The sequence below is a fragment of the Podarcis erhardii genome (genome assembly GCF_964252035.2).
Source record: "Podarcis erhardii genome assembly, chromosome: 3".
In the NCBI taxonomy this organism is placed as follows: domain Eukaryota; kingdom Metazoa; phylum Chordata; class Lepidosauria; order Squamata; family Lacertidae; genus Podarcis; species Podarcis erhardii.
The window spans coordinates 71948019-71974401 of record NC_138507.1 but is presented as its reverse complement, the minus strand read 5'-3'; the positions used below and the strand labels follow the sequence as shown (position 1 = coordinate 71974401).

Sequence of the window (26383 nt, the reverse complement as noted above, 5' to 3'; positions counted from 1 at the left end):
GACGAGGATTTACCGTACGTGGCCATTAGCTGTCTAGTTGCAATATTATAGCAAACAATTCTACAATTCTGTGAAGAAATCATGTAAGAAAGGCCAGTAAAGACTATCAAATACTTCTATGGCACTGTTTAAAGCTCTACTACTATTATACTTCAAGAAACATTCGGGAGAGCTTGTATGTTAGAAGTCTCAGGTTTTAGCATCGAGTTTTATGACAATGACACCAAGTGTTTTTCCTGCAAAGTTCTTGTATACCTCCAAAAGGCATCTGAAATACAAATTTCTCAGCAAAACAAAACATTCTCGTACATTTCAGAGTATTCTTTGCAGAAAAACTTTTATTGCCAAAATCACATCACTAGCAGGAGACCTTGAAGCAAAGTTAATTACATAATTATTGAGCAGTTCCTCAATTATTCTAGTTGATTTCATGCTTCTAGCCCAGATAGATATCTAACTATTTGCAAACTAAATCAAACATTTTCTGCTCTCTCCATGAGTATAACTATTTCTAGTTCATTACTGAATACCTGGTATCATAAACATGACACACCTCGTAGTAAACACTATATTCACACGAAGAAATGCTGCCTCTAAGCATGCTTAAAATGTATTAAATTTCTTCATCTCCAGATAAAGAGAGATGGCACTATCAGAGTTTAAAACAAGTTTAACTGAAAGCTGTCACTGGTGGGAAGAAAAGTGCAGAGCCACTACTTCCTTAATCAAACAAAGCAGGTAATTAACAGCCATTCTGACATAGTCCCTTATCACCAAAATACACAACACTACTCAGTTCTCCTCTGTGCCAGTTGCTCTGCAACAACAAAGCAGGGCTGATGTTTCAGGGTCACATTCATTCATTTAATACACAAGCATAACTTTATTTTCCAGACACCTATAATTAAACACAAGAGCCACCTAACTCTAATTTTCAGGCAGGCTTGCATGTGAATGTGATATTTCCCCCATAAATGATTGCCTTTCATTTCGTGGTTTCAAATAACTACAGTTCACATAGTTTTGATTGCATAGCAATTAGATACACAAATAATCCAAAAATGTGGTTAGTTGGTTTTTTTTTATTGTAAGCAATCAACCCTATTCTTTTTCTTCTGTACATACAAGCTTCTCATTAGAAGACAATTGTCTCTTACAAAACTGCCAGCAGATGTCTTCTTTTTTAAAGTTAAGAAAATGACTAATAAACATGCAACACCATGGGTAAAATTCAACATAGCACTAAGGATATTGTTCTGCCAGCAGAAGCCTTTCTGCTTGCCCAACGGAATGATCTCTCCTTGTCTGCCCGCATGCTGTTCTTGACATTTTCCTGACCCTCCTGAGTGGATTTGAGAGAAGCAAGGGGAGGGAGGGAATTCCCACTGCACTAGCGGGAGTCCTTGTGCAGGCTGCAGTTAAGGGGATTGAGTGCTTGAATCTGGCCCTATGAAACCTGCTTTTTAATATGCTTCTGAAATCATTCTAATACTTGAAGGTTGGAATGCACTGGGAAAATTATTCACCATGATTAAAAGCTAGACCTGTCCATCAAAATGCAAGATTCCCCACACCCTGTTCCCTCTTGGCCTCTTGGCCTCTGAGGGTTTCCACAATCAGCATGGCTTCGTCTCTCAGAAAAGAAAGGGGGATGAGGAACTGAAAACCCAGCATTTAAATAATGCTTTTATGTGTTTCTAAATTGTTATTTTAGTGATTGGGGTTGTAATGTTTCAAAAATATTGCTTGTTTTTTGGGGGACTGCACACTGCTTAGAAATTTCTGAAATACTGAAGAGGTATATTTCATATACTTTTAATATGAAATATATAAAAGGAAAAATGGAGGCCACAGAGCAATTTGGCAGCGTCTAGGCCTGGGCAGTCCAACTTTTAATACCAAGTGTACTTCAGCATGGAACTCGTGGGCCACATACTGCCTTGTCTTGCAGGGAAAGGAAGCATGCCCCAAAATTTGTGTGCCCACCCTACCCCTGCTCTTGTGCTGCCTTCCCAAAGTTGGGTAAGTGAGGCGCCAGGCTTTGGGAAGCATGTGCAAGGTTCTGGCAGCACAAGGGGTCCGGCAGGGTCCTAGAGCCCTCTCACCTCCTTCCCAAAGCTTGGAAAGCACTAACTAGACTTTAGGAAGAAGGCAGCAAAACTCGAGGGCCTGGGTCAGAGCTCTATCACACCTTCTTCCCCAAGCCCAGAACCTCAGTAACCCGGGGGGGGGGTGTCAAATGCTGCCAAGGGCCACCCACAAGGGTTGCATGTGGCCCTTGAGACGTGTGTTGGATCACCATGGTCTAAGGGCTCTTGTTCGGGGCTGTGTTATTGGTTTTACTGCTGCAATTGTTTAAAATGTTTTAAATGACTTTAATTTGTGGGATTTTAAAAGTTTTGGTTTGCTTTAAATAAAAGAAAGATATGCCTGGAAATAGAGGAGCAGTGGGACGGAGTAGGGGGAGCAATCACAGTGGTTCAGGCTTGAGGAAGGCATGGTGTGGGAAGGTGGGGCTGGCTGGGTAAGGGGCACACAGCACAGGCAGTTGGTCATTGTGGCTGTGTGCCAATCCCTCCTCCAACGTGGGGAACTGTGGTTGTCCTGTCAGCCAACCCTCGTGTCTGTGACTGCTGTTGTCAAATGCTAGGTCGTTTCAGAATAAGACCTCCCTCATCTATGATCTGATTGTGGATGAGAAGGCTGATCTGGTCTGTATCACTGAGACCTGGGTGAGTGAGAAGGGTAGAGTGTGGCTACCCTGGGTATTTGGTGCAATATTAAGACAGACCTGAGGGTCAGAGGGGGGAAATTGATGTGGTTTATAGAAATCACCCCCTCTGTTTCTAGGCTCTCTGTCCAGGGGTGGGGTAGACTGGGGGTTTCTGCTGGTTTACCGCCTGAGCTAACAGAGCTTTTCTTGGAGGTGGTATTGAGGACTACAAGACTGCTGGTTTTGTGGGGATTTAACAATCTCTGGACTATCTGAATGGCTCAAGCTATTGACAGGATAGTCCCTAAGCACCCTCTCCCACTTCATGGAGTCCGATTGACTCCCTGTTATACTCCAGAGCTTAGGGTTAGGAAACAAGTTGGGAAACTGCTTGAACGCAAGTGGAGGAAAGATTAAATCAAATGCAATCATCATCGAGCCTACCTAGTGGCAGTGAAAGCAGCAAAAGAGGAATACTTTGCTGCCTCCATTGCATCCTCACTATGCCATCTGGCAGAACTTCTCCAGTAATGTGGGACCACTTACAATCTGGCCTGAAGGAGGAGGTGGAACAGACAGTAGCTCGCTGTGACTTATTTGCAAAGCATTTTGATGACAAAACTACTTCCATACACCAGGATCTTGACTCCACTGTTATTACAGATGAATCTCAAACAGTGTCCAGAGCACTGTCTAGACCTGTTGTGTTGGTTTCAAATAGTAAGGATTAAGGAGGTGGACAGGGTCTGCTTGGATTAGTGAGGGCAATCACTTGAACTTTGACCCCTTGCCCCTCTTGGGTAATAAAAAACTAACAGGGAGGGGTCAGCTGGGTGGGCCAGAAAGGTAATTAATGCCTCCTTGCAAGTGGGGGGGGGAATCTCTGCTTGCTTGACAGAGGCAGTTGTATTTAATAGAAAATAAAGATAAGGTATTGACTAAGATGTATAAATGTCTTTTGGAATAGTAAACAAAAGACAAGCAGGTGAAATCAGTGATGATACACTGGGCAAAAGACTGGCAGCGTGGGAAAGGTTGTGGAACACAGATTTGAATTTCACAGCATGTTATACACTGAAATAAAATTATATGAAAATGATGTACAGATGGTATTTAACACCTAGTAAATTAGTGAAAATGTACAAGTCATATATATGCTGGAAATGTAAAGAGAAAAAGGGTACATTTTATCATATATGGTGGTCTTGTAAGATAGTAAAAAACTTCTGGGAAATTATTTACAATGAACTGGAGAAAAAAAATTGACGGTAACTTTTACTAAAAACAAAACAAAACCAGAAGCTTTTCCTTTAGGGATAATAGGACAGGATACACTGAAAGACCAGGAAAAAAAACTGTTGATGTATACAACCATGGCTGCCAGGATGCTTTTTGTGCAGGGATGGGAAGAAGACACTGTCCCAACCAAGGAAGAATGGAAAGCAAAGTTGATGGACTATGCCAGTGGTGGCAAACCTATGGCACGTGTGCCACAGTGGGCACGCAGAGCCCTCGGCCCATCTGCGCTGCTGCTTGTTGGAGTGGAGGTGGCAGTGGTGGCAGCCGATGAAGAGCCGCCCGCCCCACCCCCTCGGCTGTTTTCCACTGGTGCAGCCACTCCTCCACCAGCCGAGCGCTCCTCAGGCCCCCAAGTAGACTGAGTATGGCCAGACCTGCCCATGGCAGCCCCAGCCACATCTGCCGAGCCAAATTGGGAAGCGCCACTGACGGCTGTATGTCATCTTTACTGTGAGGTGACAAGCCAGAGAGCGGGGCCGTGCTGTGCCCGGGAACCTGCCTGGTACACAACCCGCCCTTAGGGACGCTGCAAACACGCGGCTCCCACCCAGGTTCTGGGGCCCCACCAGAGCGCCGCCTGGAGCCTTGCCTGAACCATGGCTCGCCGCAGCAGCAAGGAAGCAGCAGGAAGCAGGACAACTCAAAAGCCCAGTTGGCCTGTGTGGCATAACTTTGGGCAGCATGCTCAGAGCAGGATCCCTGGCTGGGGCAGGCCTTCAGCTTCACTGGCGGGGACCACAGCAAATGGTGGCAGCAGGCAGGAGCAGCTGCTCCTGCAGCCGCCCTTGCGAGGATGCCCACACGGCAGCCTCCTGCAACAGGACAAGGGCAGTAGGTGAAGCGCGGCTGGAGATGCTGCAAGGCGGCCGCCTCAGATCAAAAGAAGGCACAGGTGTGGCCTCACTCATGTGCCAAAATGTAGCCTGGCGGCAAAACAGCAAAAAAGGCGCTTAGAGAAAAGAGCATTCTGGTGGCACACCCTGCTAGGCCTTTCTTGTTTCTAAAGGTGCAAGGCCAGCTTTGCCTTGCAGCTGGAAGCCTCCACTTCACCCCCTAATAAGGCTGCTCTCTTGCCCTCCTTTCTCTTCGCTGAGCAATTCCCCATCTGCACTTAACAGGGCTGGTTAAGAATAATAAAGAACTAGCAAGTCATGTATGGTGAGCTATTTATGAGAAGTCTCCCCCAAAAAATCCCCTCCGAAACAACAACTCTGGGGAACCCCCATCCCCCAAAAAAGCTCAACAGCTCTGGGCACTCTGTGATAAATAAGTGGGTTTTGGGTTGCAGTTTGGGCACTTGGTCTCTAAAGAAGAATAAGAAATCAAGAAGCAAAGACTTTTAATCAGGAATGGGGAAGATATTAGGATTATTTAAATTACTGTAAACAATTAAATATATTAGCAGGATTAATTTAAAGTCAAGCAATTAAAAGGTGATTTTGGAAGAAATGCAGAGAATAATTAAATAAAAGGAATTAAGTGGGAGGTGCAGTTTTGGAAAACAGGGAAGAGGATTGATTATTTGCTGCATATTTTTATTTTGTTTGTTTATATTTCCAATTTAATGTACCGCAGTGTGCGGAGTCTTAAATTGCAATCCATCTAAAGGGGTTTAGTGTTATTTATTTTTAAAAGGAAGCAACTGGTGCATGGTTTAAACAGCAATGTAATCCACTGATTCCACTCTGACCTTGATATTAAACCTTGGACATACATGGTTTGTGACTGAACTAAGATTAAGTGAAGGATGGCAAGATTTGTTTCACAGATAGTTAATTGTGAGATTTTCTAGTATCTTAAATATTTTCAAGGATAACAGCTTGTGACAATAGGGCATGGAGAGAAATACCATAGTTGAAAAAGTTTCTAATATTATTTCAAGCATCTCAAGAGTTTCTCTTTCAAGCAACTTTTTAGTTGCAGTAGCACAACACCGAATTCCACAACCAAGTCATTGTCTATTTCAGAATTTAGTATCTAGCTCCGTGTTTGCCATCATTATCCCCTGAGATCACCAAATTTTATATTTTAACTAGCTGGAGCTTTGTAATTTGCACCATTTTCAAAATAGGAATGTCATGTGCATCTTTCCACAAGTGACATTGCATTCAGCATGCCGAAGATGAAGCACAGAAAATAATTTAAGCTGTTTACTCAAGTAACCTATTATCATTAGGACTCTTGCTGTTGTAATCAACCACCCAGTCATAATACATCTACAATGTCACCAAAAGTATGAACTCCAAGCCATGAAATCACTAACGGCCTTAAGCAAGTTCCCAATTTGCTCCTCAATTTGCTATAGGGATATTAGTACTGACCTACTTACAATGATGTCGAAAGGATTATCAAGATAATGCATTTGAAGCTCTTTGAATACTTGATACTGTAGGAACAGTTATGAATTCTAGAGTCCACTCCACCAAGACACACACAGTTCCCATATAACTAAAAGCCTCAAGGTTTATTTAATCAGCATAAAATAATCATATGTACAAACAATGAAGAACATATAAATAGCATAAACAAGCTCTTCTAACAAACTAGGAGTTTTAAAATTATCTTTAAATTATCTTACCTTCTTTTTGTCTCTCATGGACCCTTTGCCTCGGACCATTATCTTACATCCTGTTTCAGCCTCAAGCTGTTTAGCTGTTAGCCCTCTGGGCCCAAGGATTCTTCCAACGAAGTTGAACTGAAATTTAAAGAGGGAGGAAATCACCATTTTCTTCAAAATATAGCAATAAACATTGAGATAACAATCAGCATGACTGTAGTTTAAGTACAAACAGAATCTTGTCCTAATTACTGCTACTCAATTTCCCACAGAACAGAATATCTCTCCACCCTGTATTTCACTGGTCTGTTGTCATGGTGTAGTTTGCATGACCGACCACAGGTGGCACTAAGTCCTGGAAACTTTAGTGTGACAATTAGGAAGAGGATGCAGCAAGATGAGGCAGGGACTAAAGGAGAAGACTAAGAGGAGGAGGCAGAAGTAGAGCAACCAGATTTAACCTCCTGGTGGGCAAAGTTGGGTCCCACAGCCCAGAGATTCTCCACCCCGGAGAGAGTGGATCCTCTGACCTCTGGGGCGTGTAACTATTCCTGCCCGCTATAGTTGTCTTCCCAATTCTAGAGCTGGAGAGGGGAAGTGGGCATCATCCCCACAGTTGCACTGGGCTTCCAAGCAGATTTGGAGATTGCTCCTGCAACCACGCTGCACTGCTAAGACACTTGAAACACCATTACCAAGCACTATGCTTGCCAGGTCAATCTACTCTCCCAACTTCTTAATCAGAGACAAGGCATACTATTTTGGGAAGTAGTTCTAGAAAAGACCGATTCAATTGCCTATTAAGGCCAGCCAAACATTATGGAGACCCCATATTTTACCTAATGCAAGCATCATTGATCACTCTTGAATGTGCAATTACTTTTGCTGCAATTCTTTTTGCATCACTGTATGCAGAGCTTTGGGAAACAAATTACAGGATTTTAAAACAAGCTGAGCCACCTGCTAGCTATCTTTTCCTGCTTAATACACAAATCTGAGCTATATGTTAATTTTATATTTTATTCTGTCAGCTCTTAAATGTCAGTCAAATGAGAACAATACTACTTTTACATCCTTCACACATCTTAACCATGAGAAAAACTAAAAATCAATAGTCACTTCTCACTATGCTCCATGAATAAAGACTAGCAACTACAAAAACACAAATGTAAGAACAGTGTCAGTGATATACTATGAAGTTAGCAGATGTTCATTTGTTAGAGAATATTATATAGCTACTTCCAACAAATAACAAATACATTCTGAATTGTAAAGTTAAATAGGTCTAGTAAACATTTCTAAATAGTGAATAATCAGATCTGATTATATTATTTATATACAATGAGCTGTTACAAGAGTTGTCACCTTCAAAAACAGAGCAGAAAACTACATACTGGAAACACTAACACATTACTATTCTTAACTGTAATACTAACTTACCGTATTTTTTGCTCTATAAGACTCACTTTTTCCCTCCTAAAAAGTAAGGGGAAATGTGTGTGCGTCTTATGGAGCGAATGCAGGCTGCACAGCTATCCCAGAAGCCAGAACAGCAAGAGGGATTGCTGCTTTCACTGCTAAGCGATCCCTCTTGCTGTTCTGGCTTCTGAGATTCAGAATATTTTTTTTCCTTGTTTTCCTCCTCCAAAAACTAGGTGCGTCTTGTGGTATGGTGTGTCTTATAGAGCGAAAAATACGGTACATTAAAATTAATCTACTGTATATATCCAGTGATTTTTTTTTAAAAAAAAATTGTGAACTATTTCAACACTGCACCTGTCCCACAAAGGCACTCTAAATAAAGAAATTAAAGGATGTGGGGGGAAATTGTTCACTATTAACAATAAAACAATGGTTACATTAAACTTCATATAACCATAGAGCAAATTCTTCTGAAACACTGTCCAACTGCTACTTCAACAAATCGGACAGTGCCTAAATCAAAGTAGATAGTACTGAAGATAAAAATCTTTTACTATAACTGAATTGCAAAAACAAAATAGTTTTAAATAGGCATATAGTTTTACGAAAGCAGCTGATGAATATCTAAAAACAATGATAGTGGGAAGTCTTCATTGTCTACAAGTAATGCTGTTGTTTGTTTCTCTAAGCTCAATACCAAGTAGTAGCATAAAACAGGCTTGGGCACAACAGAAGAAACAGTGCCCTGCCATTTGCTTCCTGTAGTTATCATGATATGTTCCTCAAAATGGCAGGAGTTAAACCACCACACTGGCTGCATGATTATCAGTTTAACATTCCAATTATGTGTGTAGCCTGTCATTATGTCTAGCAAGTAGTAGAAGCAACAAATTCTTTTGTTTCATGCCTATATGAAGAAATAGTTTGAAATCAATCTCCACAAGGGTGCCGAAGCTTAAAGCCAAATAAAGCAGGATTGAGGCAAATTTATTTTCATGTTAGTACGAATTCATATTAAATATCAGTGACTATCCCATCCACACATTCATGTCAATGCAAATGTGTCCACTTTTTCCTAAACAGATTATCTCTGTACTAAAAAAAAGAAAGAAAGAAAGAAAGAAAGAAAGTGTGCATTTGTCTGTGAAATGTAAGGAATCAATGTTTTTGGAAAGCATAACTTGGTGGCTATGATTTATCTATAGACTTCTGGAAGGTACTATTCCTCCTGCAGAGGAATCTGCTAGAAAAGAAGCAGATAAGAATTGATAAGAATTCCACAATTAACATCTGGGTTGAGAGTGGGGTCACTCTGTCCCATTCCATTCACTGGGTGCATTTGTCCCATCTCTGAATTTATGTGTAGCTAGGTAAATGGAAGATTTTTCAGTGCTCCTGCCTCAGGGCCGTAATGCATTGTACACTCCAGGCAGCTGAACACTTGTAGGTACAATCTACAGTTCTAATATTCTACATACAAATCCAGAAACATTTGAAGGCCAACACCTCCTCTCCAACGTGAAATCAAAATAAGACCACCTAATCAAAATTGTATTCCAACAGTATCAAGCTAAAATAATTTACAAGTACTACTTTACAAACCAATTTCATTTCTAATTAGTCCTGGAAATCTGCTGAAAAGCTGTTCAAGTCCCTCCAACTCTTGAATTATCAAATCATATCTATCTTTAGAAATATCACTGACAATCAATTCCAAAAACTGGATTACTGTTTATCACTGCTTCTTTAATCTGGACTAACCAGATTATCTCTGTGATCTTGATAAAATGAGTATTCTAGATAGCAGCAGGTGCTCTGTGCTTTAAAAGGCAAAAACCTAAAAAAACTAAAAATGTAGTATGAGGTTTAGAATGAATTACTAAATCCTTTAAATCCACATTATTCACCTCTAATAACCCATGTACCAAAGAGTTGAAGCGTTTAACTAATGAACAGCTTTTCTATCTAATGTAAATATAACAGATCAAATGGTAAAAGCCTGAATGGTTTTCCAGGTCAATCATGATGACGATGACAATAATAAGGGAACAGTGGTAGTAGTAAATAAAAGTGCATGGCTTTTTTAAAAAGACTGGTGGCGTTCTTTAGGAGCAAAGCAATATCCTTCTTACATTTACTTATATCTGTATGAGGTAGCCCAATTATGTGTGAAATATGCAGAGGGGATTTCAGAAAATAATAAATAGTACTTCCCCACGCAATAACTCCTAAGGATCCCTTCCTAACTAAGCCCCAATTAACTCTCCCAAACCTGCTCCAGAAGGCTGGGAGATCTTCCACAGCAGCTTTCAATCTCACATGAGGAATTATGATTGTACAAGGTCTATTTTTATTTAAAATATAATATATAAATATATTTCTATCTCACTTTTTAATACTGATTCACAAGGTAGCTTTCAATATAAACCTAGAATAATTAAGAACAGGATAAAAAGAGGAAAACAGCAATGTTTTAACTCTTTATGGCAAAGGGACAAGATGCCACAAAAAACCAGAAAGGTCCTGCTACCTGTTACCATCTACATTAATTCAGACAGTGGGACCATTCTCAAGTCCTCTTAAAATGTTCTTAAAAGTTGAGCATGTACATGTGAGAGAAAAGTTGAGTGCTCTATTTCTATGTAAATTAGGAACCAATCTGATCATTTCTCGAATAGGATTATTTACACTCTACCTACCAAACATAGGCATGTCATTTTCATCTCATGAAAATCTTCTCTAGTTTGCCCAGTTACTCTCAGACTTTGGTTCAACCTATCAGTCTTGGGCATTTCATTTTGTTTGCTACTTTGCTTTTTTGAGGGTGGAACAGGGCCAAGGCAGAGTGAAGCAGAATGGAACACCACTGGAAAGAAGAAGAGAAGAGAAAATTGTCCGTTGCTCAGATTCCTTTGTTCTCACAATTAACACATACTGTCATGGCTGCTTTTCATAAGACCCTATATGACTATATTTCAAATACCTTCCTTTTTTAAGAGAAAAGGGGAAGCATTCAAAATGCACATATATAGTGCAAAGAGATGCAGGACTTTGTTGAAAGCATCGAAGTGTAAATAACATTCTAGTTGTAAATGAAGATTATTTGCACCATCATTCCAGAAAAATGAAGAACTTTCAGTGGGTAACTTGATTTAAACCAATGGTTTAAAATCAGCCTTTGCTTCCCAATTTTGATTTTTACTATTAGTGGTCGCTAACCTTTGGCTCTCTAGATGTTGAACCTTGACTTACATCATCGCTGACTCTTGTTATGCTGGATGAAGCTGATGCAGGTTGGAAGCCAACAACATCTAGAGGGCTACAAATAAGTCATCCTCAATTTAAATTGTTGTTTTAAATCACAATTTAAATAAAGCCACCATCTGCCTGTAGGTCTCCTGTTACCACAAAGTACACCCCAGGTTTCCGTCTTGTGTCCACCCACTCCTGTAGTCTGCTATCCGTGGATTGTCTGGTCCTCCACACACAGATGGAAGAGAGAGAAGAAAGGAATATACAAACCCAGAGAACTTAACAGTGAAGCTGGGAAGGAAGATGAGGCAGTTGTGAAGAGATTGCTGGGTGGCAAGCACTTGCCCAACAGTACCACTGAGCCTGAAACCAATTTCAATTGTGACCAAACATCATTTGACAAGCAGTGTTCTTTAACAGCTCGTAACATATATTATGTAAGTCTTGCACTAGTTAGCAGCTTCCCCCCAAATTTAGTGCCAACTATGGTCACTGAGCTACAAAGACGGGCCAAATCAGTTAATTTTTTTCACTTACTGAGGAAAAGGTTTCTCTAAAACCAGAGAGAGAATTTTAAATATACAGTGGTACCTCAGGTTACATACGCTTCAGGTTACAGACTCTGCTAACCCAGAAATATTACCTTGGGTTAAGAACTTTGCTTCAGGATGAGAATAGAAATCATGCAGCGGCAACAGGAGGCCCTATTAGCTAAAGTGGTGCTTCAGGTTAAGAACAGTTTCAGGATAAGAAGAGACCTCCAGAACAAATTAAGTTCTTAACCCAAGGTACCACTGTTTTAAAAAATCTGTTACAGAATTATACTCATAACCCTGGAATCATTTAAAAGCATATTATTACTTTTTGACAGACAGACCAGCTATCACTTTTTCTTCTTATTCTTTTAAAGAAACACTAGTCTTCCACAGATGATTTGAGACCTATTACTTTGCTGGCATCCATCTGTTTTAAGAGACAATGGAGTACACCTCTGGGGGTGAAGTCAAACCGCTGCATTAGCAGCACTTAAGTGACCTCCCCAGGGCACAAGCCTGGCAGTGTGTATGGAGGTTCTGGGTTGCCCAGATGACAAGACCACCCTCTCGGCCTCGCTGGTATGGTCCACAGGAAAACGGAGAAGTACATTTGGAATCAGTTTGGCTGCAGCAGTTGCTGGAAGGAGGCATACAAAATTTACTCCTTAGGCTTTTTTTCTCCCCAAGTTATCCTGCAAGGCAGCGGAGGTTTAGGATCAGAGTTTCCCCCCTTCTGCATGGGCTACCTTCTCAGGTTGATGAGTCCCATCTGCCCCTCACTTTTCTCTGCAGCACATACAGAAAATGCACTCCCCATAAGGACCACAATGTGTCCCCCAGCAGAAGTACTACCCCTCCCCTAACACCCTGACCCATTGCTATCACCATATTGCGAAATTAAGAAGTGAGTAACTGCAAGTTTGTGTTAAAGATGGGAAGCAGGTCTAAAAAAGTTTAAGCATTTACTTTAAAATCTTATTTCCACCTTACATCCTGCATCAGTGTGAGAGATCATCTTAATAATAATAATAATAATAACAACAACAACAATAATTTATTATTTATTCCCCACCCATCTGGCTTGGTTTCCCCAGCCACTCTGGGCAGCTCCCAACCGAATGTTAAAAACACAATACAGCATTAAACATTAGAAACATGCCTAAACAGGGCTGCCAAAGTAAGATAAAAGTAAGCAAAGATTGCTTATTGCTTTGACATCTGACGGTGGGGCATTCCACAGGGCAGGCACCACTACCAAGTAGGCCCTCTGCCTGGTTCCCTGTAACTTCACTTCTCACAGTGAGGGAACCACGAGAAGGCCCTCAGAGCTGGACCTCAGTGTCTGGACTGAACAATGGAGATGGAGACGCTCCTTCAGGTATACTGGACTGAGGCCGTTTAGGGCTTTAAAGGTCAGCACCAACATTCTGAATTGTGCTTGGAAACATACTTGGAAACATACTAGCTCCAGTCAGGACCAGTGTTATATGGTCTCGACGGCCAGTCCCAATCACCAGTCTAGCTGCCGCATTCTGGATTAAGTGCAGTTTCCGAGTCACCTTCAAAGGAGAGCATTGCATAGTCCCACACAGAGCGCATTGCATAGTCCAAGTGGGAGATAACTAGAGCATGCACCACTCTGGCAATACAGTCTGCAGGCAAGTAGGGTCTCAGCCTGTGTACCAGATGGAGCTGGTAAACAGCTGCCCTGGACACAGAATTAAACTGTGCCTCCTGGACAGCTGTGAGTCCAAAATGACTCCCAGGCTGCACACCTGGTCCTTCAGGGGCACAGTTACCCCACTCAGGACCAGGGAATCCCCCCCACCCGCCCGCCCCCTGTCCCCCCAAAACAGTACTTAAGTCTTGTCAGGATTCAACCTCAATCTGTTAGCCGCCATCCCTCCTCCAACCGCCTCCAGACACTCACACAGGAATTTCACTGCCTTCACTGGTTCTGATTTGAAAGAGAGGTAGAGCTGGGTATCATCTGCATATTGATGAACACCCAGCCCAAAGCCCCTGAAGATCTCTCCCAGTGGCTTCATGTAGATGTTAAAAAGCATGGGGGCGGGGAGGACGGATCTCTGAGGCATCCCACAAGTGAGAGCTCAGGGGTCTGAACACTCATCCCCCACCACCACTTTCTGGACACGGCCCAGGAGAAAGGAATGGAACCACTGTATAACAGTTCCCCCAACTCCCAACCTCTAGACGGTCCAGAAGGATTCCATACAATTCATTTTTTGTGAAACTAACAGTGGAATCCTAGCAATATCTTACCCTTACATTAGTCTGTATCTTCTAAGGCTGCAATCCTATCATAGTAGATGGTATCAACTGAAATAAAGTAAATTCCCTTCTCAGATTATGCTTAGTAATTTTTGATAAATAATTTTCTGGACCTAGTTTATGAATGTATCTTATTGAATTTCAATAAACACAAAGTTGAGCAACATGAAATGAACAAGTATTAGTGTCTTACAGACTATTCTATCAGTCATATTATGTAAAGGAGGTACAAGGGAGACAGGATTAGTGCCAATAAAGTCACATTTTTTCACATAGCCTCTCCACAAACTTGCTTGCAAGCCTGGAGGCTTGGAACCTTCCTGTAGCGTATTGATAAATGTGAAAAAAGGGGGCCCGATTTATACATGAGTAATATTCTAAAGAGGAACTACCTTTACAGACCTATAAAAATATGTATGGGCAAATATAAATTCCATATTTAAACTTCTTAGCTGATTCACAGTTACCCTGAAGAAATTGAGTATCCAAATATGTTGATTACCCTTTGCATATTAAAATACAATTTATCCAGTTAAAGAATTTTTGCTGAATACCCAGCATATCTATGAGTGGAATTCTAAATTTCACTCTTCTAATGATTGAGTCCACACCAGCATTTCAACTTAAAAGACAGAATGATCCCTCCTCCTCCTCCTCCTCCTCCTGTGTACTGTTCTGGGGCGGGGGGAGGGGCAGGGAGGCACTATTACACAAGCAGAAGTGCTAGGCTTCTGCTGACAGGATTAGTTACGTGAATCCCACCCTCAAAGTTTACAACAAACCCTAAAAGTTTACAAAGTCTGCTAGCAGATTTTCTTAGACCATAGAGTTAATCCTGTTTTGGAACCAAAGTACAACATTAAAATATATCTAGCTATCCCTAATACAATCTTTAAGATTCTATTCTGAATGCAACATAAATCCCCTGAGCTCTGGAAGCTGTAGATCTTTTCCATACAAAACTTGTGGCTCAACTTTAGACTTCAACAAGTTCAATATTAGTATAGCTAGCCTTCTTCCCAATAGTTCAGCAACGTTTGAAAACCTTGCCTACTCTCAGATAAGCTTTTAGCTTCATTTCTTTTACACGAGGGTTCCATGCAGGTTATCTATAACTTCACAAATCTTCACAGTTACTATAGTTTTCATAATTAAATTATTATTTGTTTACAATATAATCCTAAAAACGTGAAAAGCATTCTGAGGCCTATATCTGCATGAGCAAATGCGAGCATACAACCTGCATACAATAAAAGCAAAATCCTTACAACACCATGTCAGGGGGACCTCTACAGTTTCACCTTTAGTAGATGTAAAGCACTGAGTGTCATCAGCATAATTATTGTCAGCCACTCCAAACTATTTCATGCAGAAGTTGAATTGTATACAGCAGATAAAATGGACCACAGCTTATGCAACACCACTCTTCTTAGCCAGCCAGCCAACAAGTCAGGAATCAAGCCAGCAAAGTATTGCTCCCTCTATTCTATCTTGGCAACTGGTCCAGAATGATACCAGGGTTAACAGAAGAAACATTTAGTAGGCCCCAGTCCATCTGCAAACTTCTTGAATACTTCTGTTCGAGTTCTAGTCTCAATTTTTCATATGGAAACAGGTCCTTACGTATTTTGCTAAACTTATTTTCAAGAAATGGCTAATCTCTGCTTCTTATATGAAAAAAGTTACAGTCATACCTCTAGTTGCGTTAGGTTCATGTTGCGGATTTTTGGGTTGAGAACGCTGCAACCCCGGAAGTGTATATTCCTGGGTTTTGCTGCGTGCATACGCGCAGAAGCGCATGAGCGCTCTACTGCGTCACATGCAGAAGCGGCGCTCTACTTACGGGACTTTTCGGGGTGCAAACGGCACCCCAGAATGGATCACGTCCATAAGTAGAGGTACCACTGTACTAGCAGTAATTTGAAGAACTGCAACTTGTAAAGGTAAGTCAAATTCTTATACATTAAAAAGCATGCTATAGTAATACTATATTTTAGTCTGCAAAACAGCAAGCAAGAATATATAATCATCTGAATAAATTGCAAGATTAGAAGGCAAAGCAATCCATTTACAGTGGGACATTTCACCTAACAGGTAAAGGAGTGGACATAGAGGCATCTTACCACTTACGTTCATTTCTCCAAACTGTCTGACCTTCACTGTCAGTAAGCAGAATGACAAGCCCACCAACTGTTTCCCTCCCTGGGCTACAATGCATTCTCTTCCTTTTTAAGGCCAGTGTACCACTGCAACAAACAGCAGGGCTTAAGCCAGCTGCTAGAATGTCACACAAATATATTTAGCTCTGATCTCATTTATTGCCTTCCCTTAGTGACAACCATGTAGTAACCTTCTTGCTCTTCCCTGCTGACATTCTTTACCAAACTGGCACCACCACAATGCAGCAAGATTATCTGTCATCAAGACACATGCATTTGAGGTAGAATCTTAATGTATTTATTACTTTTTATTTGCTTGAAACTACCTAGGACAAGCTGAAGTTTGGCAAATACTGGGGTACACCTTTTCCTCACTAATTTCAGTAGAGCTGTGTACAAGTCATAAGTGAAATTCTCATCCTGAATTTTTAAAGTTTTGTGCTATTATAGGTATTGTTATACTATTCATCAATTTACCGATCAGATATTAGAAAAGCTACCATACCACAGCTGCATGGGTGCCTTAGGTTGTTTTTGTTTTTTATTTTTTTTGCATTGGATCAAGTGTTGTATCTCAATGATCTAAGTCATTATTTTGGATAACGTGTTATCCACGTTCCCTGTTGGGTCATGTATGCAAGATAACTGACTGTTTAGTTTAATTTATTTATAGTGAAATAAAATTATACACATGTACACAAACACAGCAATTTAACACATTTTATTTCATTCCTCAAGCTTTGTGGAAAAACTGATCCTTAGAGACAAACTGGAAAAGGTTTGTGGAAATATAAGTACTTTTATTCCCATCTGAAGATTGCCATATTTCATGATATTTCTGTTGTCATTGTTGTCCCCCCGCCAAAGCTCCTTTTATCTGACATGGGGGAGATTCACAGAACTACATTGGAGGATAATTCCACTCATAACTTCCGATTACAAAGTCAACCACAAATACGGTTTTTAAAAAATACATGATTTTAATAATAGCCCGCATTAGTTGAATTTTCAATACTCAAGACTTAGACCTGCTTCAGACATCATTTGATTGCCAGGAACATGTTTTGAACTTTCACTTCTCCCAAATTCCCTCCATCCCTAGCTTTTGGCATGCTTCTTTTGCCATGACAACTGAATGATTCAAACTATGATTCAAACATTAGGAAAACCCCAATAATGTCCAAGTACAAAGATACCTTTATCTCCCTTAGGCTACCCCTTCCTAAACAGCTAAGTGATGAACGAATGAGAATGCTTAAGTAGGCACAGAAACTCTGATGGAGGTGCTGGGGGCGGGGGAGAGAAAAGGCAAGGAGAAGCAAGGGAATATCATGGTAAAGGGGATAGCTGTTTAATTGTCATTCCCAAGCAGGAATGCTTGCAGGTACTACATGTCTGACTTCTGATCCACAGCTAATATTCAGTATCCTTTTGTTTAGAAATGCAAGGCATCTACAGATAGATGATGGTCAGCTCATTCAAGTCCTCAAGTAATTGATCAAAGAACTGAACTATATATAATTCCAGCATCCACTGAATGATAAACTTATTATTAACTGGGAACGAATGAGAAAAATTAATAATCTAAATCACATTAAGGAGCAAACACACCATGCAAATTTCTGAAGTTCAAATCGGTCTAGAAAGAGTAGCATGCTCCATGTTCTCTATCAGGATATCTTCATTCTTTCAAAGTCTGGGTTTCATTGCAAAAGAATTCTGTCCTCCAAACTAGTCACAGAAAATTCATATGCTATTTACAATCAGCCATCAAACGGTGATTTACTGCTGTAAAGGTGCATTTATTTAGCATGCCCAATGTATAGAAGGAATTAAAGAATTTCAGCAATCCCCAACCAGATTCCAGGGAGTCCTGACTGCAGCTCTTTCTAGTGATGGCATTACTCCATGCTTGAGTACTTCTTCATTTGTTTCACTATCAACTGACAGGATATTTAAACTGTAACCCGATGATCATATTTGATGAGCTCTCTTATTCATAGGAATCTGATCTTATGCAGTCTTTTATTGGCAAGCTGGATTCCGGTAAGGTGCATGAAGTCAGCTTGACCGATTGCACTATCACCCAGCTGATGGCAATACTTGTCAGGGATGTGTTCTTTCTCAAGTACCGTATTTTTCGCTCTATACAACGCACTTTCCCCCCTCCAAAAATGAAGGGGAAATGTGAATGCATCCTATGGAGCAAATGCAGGCTTCAGGAAGCTATCCGCAAGCCTTCGGAGCGCAGCAGGAGTGCCCGCCGGGCTCCGAAGGCTTGCGGATAGCAGCCTGAAGCCCGGGGAGCACAGCGCTGCACATCCCGGGCTTTGGGCAGCTATCCGCAAGCCTTCGGAGCCCAGTGGGAGTTCCCACTAGGCTCAGAAGGCTTACCTCGCCGCCGCTCCCGGACCCATTCTGGGGGCTGGGGGAAGCTCTGGCTTCCCCCGCCCCAGCCCCGCGGCTAAAAACAAAGCCAAGACAGCAAGCGGAATGGATCCTGCTCACTGTCTTGGCTTCTTTGCTCTTTGGGGCTGGGGGGGGGGAATTATTCCCCCCCTTTATTTCCCCCCCCCCTAAAAATTAGGTGTGCCCTATGGTCCGGTGCATCCTATGGAGCGAAAAATACAGTAAGCAACACACTGATCATGCTCAACCTCTAAACACGCATTTTTGAAGACAGGTATTCATGTTATCTCTCTTCTCTTATCAACCAGTAAGTCTCTGCTTCCTTACCCTCTTGAAACCTAGCACAATAATATAATTAAGGGAAATTAGAAAAGAAATATAGATATAAATATTCAAAGCACTGTCAGAAGGAAGTTCGCCTTGGTTAGTAGTGTCACAACTTGGAATTAAAAAATGAGACAGATTCCCTATCATATTTTATAAAAAGGAGACACCTTCAAAGTTTAAATTTTCTTGGAAGAGACAGAAGTTCAATGGGCATGCCCTGACATGACTTTCTGGAGTATTTTACATAGCATCATATCACTGAACTTCTACACAGGACTAATAAACACTACTAATGGGGGGGTTGAGGGGGTAATACTGATGAAAGCCAGTGTGGTTTAGTGGTTAAAATGTCAGACTAGGGCCTGGGAGACTAGGGTTCAAATCCCAACTCAGCCCCGAGCATGGATGCCCAGGTCTCTGGGGTGGCCTGGAGTACATCTGCACAGTTAAACCTAGTGCACCAGCTGCGCCTGTTTCTGGGCACAATTAAAAGTGCTGGTTATGACCTATACAGCCCTTTATGGTTTAGGTCCAGCTATTTGAAGGAGCACATTCCCTCATATGAACCTGCCCATGATTTAAGATCTTTGAAGAAGACCTTCTCTCGTTCCCATCACCCTCACAGGCATGCTTGGTAGGAACATGGGAAAGGGCCTTCTCATTGGCTGCACCCAGACTTTGGAACTCTCTCCCTAGAGAAGTCAGACTGGCTCCCTCCTTGCTGTCCTTCCACTGGCAGGTGAAGGTTTTCTTGTTCCAAGAGGCTTTTGAGAACTGACTGCTTTCAATGAGAGGACTGGTGCCGTGCTGTTTTTATTGTAATTATCTGTATGGTTTTAATAGATTTTGTGTGTGTGCGTGTGCACACACACACACACACACACACTTTTAATTTCAAATTCCATCTAAGTTTAATTTTTTTAATGATTGTTCATAGCTGTTATTATCTGTAAGCCACAGTTAGCCTGTCAGGGAAAAGGCTGGGGTATAAATAAATATATGTACAGCTACAACAGCAACATCAAAAGCTGCCTTAGGCCAGGTCAGGTATTTGCCCATCTAGCCTAATATTACCCATTATGACTGACAGTAGCTCTCCAGGGTCTCATCACTTCCTGCTACAGGAATGGAGAACCTCAGGTCTGGCGGCTGAATGTGACCTTCCAGGCCTCTCCATCTGGCCCTCAAAACTAGCTGTCTCTCTCATTGGCCCTACTTTGCACCAGAAGTGCTTTTGCCTGACTGGAATGTGTCCTTGAACTCTGATGATGCCTCTTGCAAATCTGGATGGAGGATAGGGAGGGCTGTGTGAGTACATGTAGGAACTAGCCTACTATACAAAGGCAAAGTTTCATTAGCAGCTCTGTCCACTTTTGCTTTTGGTCATATCCACCACTGGCACGAGGCCCTTAGAATATTGCCTAGAAGGGAATGTGTCTCTTAGCTCGAAAAGGGTTCCCCATCCATGCCTTACTAGATACTTTTACCTGGAGTTATCAGGGATTGAACCTGGCAGTTTCTGCCTACAAAGCATGTGCTCTACACTATTGAGTAATGGTTTTCTCGCCTGGAAACAGATAGTAGTTTGGGAGGGTGGGAGATTTAAATTGGGAATAGTGTAGATAGCAAGAAAATAGCCCTATGTATTTCAAAGGATTTCAAAGTCTGAAAGCAACAAGAACCAGGAGCTAATAAAAATAGAAATATGACATTCTCATCAGCCCAAATCAGCAAGCAGCATGGAAAGCAATTTCAGAAAAAGCAGCAACTTGGCAGAAGCCCTGCCCCAGGGTTGGTATTTTTTGTTTTGTTTTTGAGTGGGGTGCTCCTCCCCCCCCCCCCCCCCGCCACCACATTTTCCGGTCCCATGCCCCATTCACTGTATTAAGGCAGTAAATGCTAGCCTATCCTGCATTTTAAAAGGTTTTTGAATAAAATTATACGGACTCTGAATTCCTTAGTTTGTTATGTCTTCATTCCATAATTTACTCAACCATTATTAATTCAGGAAGAGCAATATCACAGCTTTCCATTTAGTAGTAACTGTTTTATGTACTAATTCATAATTAGTCTGTTACTTAACTGAAAAAGTTACCATTGCTCCTATCAGTATAGTTTCTTTTTTTTTTTTACTAAAACATGCATGTATAGACGCTCAACATGCTCAGCTGTGACAAGTATAAAAAACTTGAGCACACTTCCCAAACTCAGTTCAATGTGCCTGCAAGTGCTGTGCTCATAATAGGTAGGGCTCAATGGAATCCTAGATATTCTCAGAAAAGCTACTGCACAGATTGTGTATAATTCCAAAAGCATAGACATAAGATTGGACACTTCTCTCAAAATGAAATGGTCAAATGACCAGTGAATCACATTTTAACAGTTGCCTTCCATTAAACTATACTGCCACTGTATAAAAAAATGGAACTTGCTAACCACATATTTTCAACTATTAGTAAATCAAAACTTATTACTCAAGATATTTCAGTGTAGATTTAGGTATTTAGAGTTGTTGTTGTTGTTGTTTTAAAAAAAACTTTAGAACTTTGCAGAAGTTCATCTAATATGAAGTTTCAATTGTTATTCTGTTGTAGAGGCAAGATGTCATGTATTCTGAAGTGCAATCTCATATGTTACAGAAAGAAGAGGGTTCTACCAAATTATCATCTGAGCAGCAAGCTAGCCTATGCCTGTTCTTAGACGTAGGAAGGCTCATATATGGGAACATTTCAGAAACATCTCACTGGAGACAGGTGAGTTGATCCTGAGCACACAAACTGCAGGTGCTGTGGGTCTTACCCCTTGGCATCATGATAGAATCTCATAGCTTCCAGAAAAGTATTGCTTTGCCAAGCATTTGACAATAGCTAATACCGTTAACAGCTCATTATACTTTGTGAAGTGACCACTTTCTTAATCTTAGTTTAGTCCATAAAAACAGCAAGATATAAGCCATAAAATAAAAAATAAAGATTGCTCTATTTATCAGACCTTACACCTCAGTAGTATTCTTGGACGCAGAAAACTGGCAAACATGAAGCCACACTGAGAGGGTATTGCACAAGCTAAAAGCCAGAAGACAGATTCACCAAAAGAAGGTACTTACATCTGGATATTCTTTTACAGGCACATATAGTTTCTCTTGTAACTGTACAATAGGTCCCACAGCATCAGGTAACTCTGCACTTCTCTTCTCCGTGCTACCATTTAACGTGTCGTTATACATGTCTTTCCGTACTCTGCTAATTTCTGTGGGGGGAAATGTATACTTTGTGTTAATCTCAAGATATTACAATTTCTAAAACATCCATTTATCAATTTTATTGTCATCTTTATGGGACCCCAAAATTTATTTCAATTATAAAAGAATTGGAAACTGAATACATATTTTAAAAACATTTCTGCTACTGCCAGTTATACTCCAGGGATGTTTCTTTACATTAAAAAAAGGCTGTTGTAGTAAAAATTTATAGATGTATTGACAAGGAAAACTTACAAATGTACTAGAAGCTGTTAACTGCTGAAATATGTAAATTACTGAAATATGTAAAGGGAAATAACCAAAGTATTTCATGAATTTCAGAGGGTCCATTATTGAGCACTATGACAAACCATTTAAAGCAACCAGAGTGTCAATTTGTCTTTATCTTTATTCTCAAAGTTACTAGAAAGTTACTGGAACTATTACTAGAATAGATTATGTTTATAATGTTCTATTAATGCAATTAGAAGGTACTCTGAGGTAGGAGAAGACATTCTGCTTTATAATTGGTGCGGGGAAATTCATCAATCCCATTTACTACTTCATCATTATGTATTTACTCTCTAAAAAATACCCAAAATTGATTAACTACAATTGGAAGTAAAGTTGTCAATACAAAACCTCTTAGTTATTGTTACCATAATAGTTACCATAATATTTTACTTAAGTCCACCTTCAACTTTTGATCCAAGCAAAATACTGAAACCTCGTGAACTATTTAAAGCTTTCCAAAATAAAAGTGTTTTTGCTTGCTTTATGAAATCAAATCCAGGATTGATAGGTATCATCCAACATCACCCCAAAATCTGCTTCTGAGCGGCAGGGAGCACTCCAGAAAAATTATGGGAGGTGGGAGGAAAGGAAGTTCCATTCCACAAGTGGAAACTTCATTGCACAATCAGGTGGGAATCATAGGATGTTACCGTAAGGGTTCAACTTCAGAGGAAACTACAGTATAGCAAAAAGAAAATTGCCATGAATTCTAGAACTTCGTTGGGTCCATTGAGATACACATGATCACATCAGGTCTACTGCTCAAGAAACAGTCTGGACAATCTTCTGAAACCTCACCTAGTAGTGATCCAATCATAAATGAAGGAACCAAAGCCAATAACCTATTTTCAGACCAATGCAACAAACCAAATATTCCAAAAGAGAAAATAACATCTACATGCTTCAAATGTGGGGCTGGGAACTCAAAAGGAACCATTTTAGATAATACTGACCAAACAGAAATGACTATTCAGCTCTAAAGTAATTCATGTCACACCTCACGTCATGATGAAGTCACAGAATATCACTGCTATGAAAGAAATGAACCTTGCATTTACCAAGATCAATCAGCTAGATTTTCACGCAAGTGTTACTGAGGACTGCAGGCTTGAATGTGACTTTTCTTTTTAAAGGCCCACATTTTGGCAAGTTAAACAGACACCCATGTGTAACATTAAGAATATAAAATGATACAGATCTCAGTAGCAGCCTCACAAATTCAGGGCACAGCAATTATTAGACAACAGTTTCTCTAGCTCACCTCCTCTTACAAACCTTTCATCTGCCATTAGGGCACACTGGCCCCAACTCTTTCTCAAATTCAAACAGGCTTTCTTGCCTTGTAGTATAGAGAATACTTCAGTGCCACAGACAACACATATGACTACTTACAGGCTGCTGAAATAAAGCTAAACAAAAATGAAACTTTAAATACATGTGCAGGGTGGAGGGGCAGGATCTTCCTAAGTTACTAAACCAATGTTTTGGAAGTATCTCTTAAAGAATAATTTTCTGTCCTACTGCCCTATTCCATTTTTTATATATGTTGTCTTTCATTAAATTTATACATTCTGTTGGTATTCAGTACAACAGAATCTAATTAACTAGTAGTCACTACAGACTGTGGTGTAGAATATTTACTATTGTACCCAAAATGGCAAAGAATTTCAAAGAGCACATCCAGAAACATTTAAGCTTAGTAACAGTGATTTCATTTCTCTACCACAAACTCACATAAAAATACATCTATGCAGTGTACAGAATTCTCAACTAAAACCAACTTTAGACTGAATAGTAGTCTCCCCATGTTAAAAACCAGTGACGTTTCTAAAGCAGTTTGACATGTTTTAAGAAAGGGAATTCCACTAGGTAGCAGAAAACTGTTACATTACTTTAAGTAGCTCTTTGGATCACATACATTAATAGGATTCACTGCAAATTACTGTTTTCCTTCACACTCATTTCTCGTACACAGCAGTTCGAAAGCACGCCAGTGCAAGCAGATAAATAGGTACCAATGCAGCGGGAAGGTAAACAGTGTTTCCATGCGCTCTGGCTTCAGTCACGGTGTTCTGTTGTGCCAAAAGCAGTTTAGCCATGCTGGCCACATGACCCAGAAAGCTGTCTCCTAGGTCCTAGTCCAACACACTAACCACTACTGCACAACAGATGTGGGTTTTTACTTATTTCTGTGTTCTTTGAGATTTAATTTTTTCCTTCCATCAATTTCCTTTGTGAATCCAGTTCATAGTGGTTAGAATGATTGGCTTGTCATATGAGACTGATAATATATTTTTAACTATTTGGCAGTTTTTCAATTTGGCAGCAAACTCAGTTTCATCATTTTCTATTATAAAAATGGACCTGCAGGGTTGCAAAGCCCTCACCCCAACTGCAACACTCGTATCAAATGGCTTCAGCATTTAAAGCAACATCTTCCATACAAAAACAGGTTTGAATCTAAACAGCCTTTCAAACTAACATTTCAAAATTGGTATACCATTCAATTCACAATTCATAGCAGAATATTTTAAAACTTGAGCACACTGATTAGTTGCTAAAATTCCACAAATTTTACCCAGGGCCCACACATTTTGGAGGGAAGGTACACTTTAACAAGGCCTGAATGAACACGACACAACTGAGAACCAAAGACTCAGATGTTATGCTGTACAAGGCCTTATCACCATATTGAAGCAGCAAGCTGGTCAGCAGATGCAGCTATGAAGCTCTGTTTTATACAATTTTGAAACAACTTTCAAACATCAGTCCTGAAAGTGCTACTTGTTTAGTACTCCAAACACCAGCATTGCGAGCATCATTACCCGTTGATACCACTGACTTTTTTTATATCTGCAGTATATCTGACAAAATTTTAATATACAATAGTTTAAGTAGCATTTCAGACATTAGTAGCAGAACAGGTATTTCATAAAACATTTATTGTTCTTCAAACTGTAGCATTCTTCTACTGGGACACCTTGTAGAAATGTTTTCCAAATTTTTGCTTTACCTCAAGCTCCTATTGGCTATTACTATTCTCCTTTTTAGTACTAGCAGATACAAGTGACACAATGAAAACAAAGCAGGAAGCAAAAACTCAAGCCTCCATTCCTACAAAGAACTAAGAAGTCTTACAACCACAGCCAAAGATCATGGACTGATAGTATTTTATTGCTCAGGGATCATTTTCTTAGGGAGAGGATTGGGAGAGGGATCTGACAACGATGTGAAGGGATAATGGGCATTGTGCAGCAACAGGGCCTGCATGGTGGTTGCATGAAGGAAGTGTTGGCTGAGACTGAGCAGGGAGAGCTCGCAGGAGGGCACTGAGGGAGGAGCAGCTGGGTGCTGCAGCCTCTGACCAGAGACTGAGGCAGCACCTCTTTCCTTTCCTCCCTCTTTCTCGGTCACCCTCCTCCCCCCCCCCTCGTATTCCCACCCCCCCATTTAAATACTTATAAGTTTATGTTGATTAAAATTGTTCTTCATTTTAAATATTGTATTGTTTTCCCTGTTTTTGTGCACTACAAATAAAATATGCGCAGTGTGCATAGGAATTCATTCATATTTTATTTCAAACTATAGTCCAGCCCCCAACAGTGTCTGAGGGACAGTGAACTGGCCCCGTTTAAGAAGTTTGAGGACCCCTGCCTTAAAACATTCAGGGAAAACAAAAAGCAAACACTGTTGTAGTACACATGCATTTCACCTTATTTTTTGTGTGAAAATATTACCAGAATATGCCCCTTTCAACACTTCCCCAGGATTCATCAAATAATAATTTAAAATATTTTTCTTTCACAGAAACACCTATGCCATCTGTCTTCAATGAATATCTACGAGAACAATGGTTTGCTATGGATTGGGGGATAAAGGATG

General features: G+C 40.5%; 1 protein-coding gene across 11 annotated transcripts in view; it reads right to left on the bottom strand.

Annotated features, from left to right (window-relative positions):
* Window positions 1–26383, bottom strand: part of QKI (QKI, KH domain containing RNA binding) — a 108333-nt gene that overhangs the window by 48305 nt on the left and 33645 nt on the right. For all 11 annotated transcript variants that reach the window (XR_014154796.1, XR_014154797.1, XR_014154798.1 and 8 more), the window contains exons 2-3: window positions 22073–22215; window positions 6591–6707 (exon numbers count right to left, since the gene is read on the bottom strand). Coding sequence is in view for 8 of the 11 variants with exons in the window: in XM_081855201.1 (XP_081711327.1) it covers window positions 6591–6707; window positions 22073–22215 (260 nt within the window). In the remaining 3 variants the exon portion in view is untranslated. The remainder of the gene's footprint in view (window positions 1–6590; window positions 6708–22072; window positions 22216–26383) is intronic.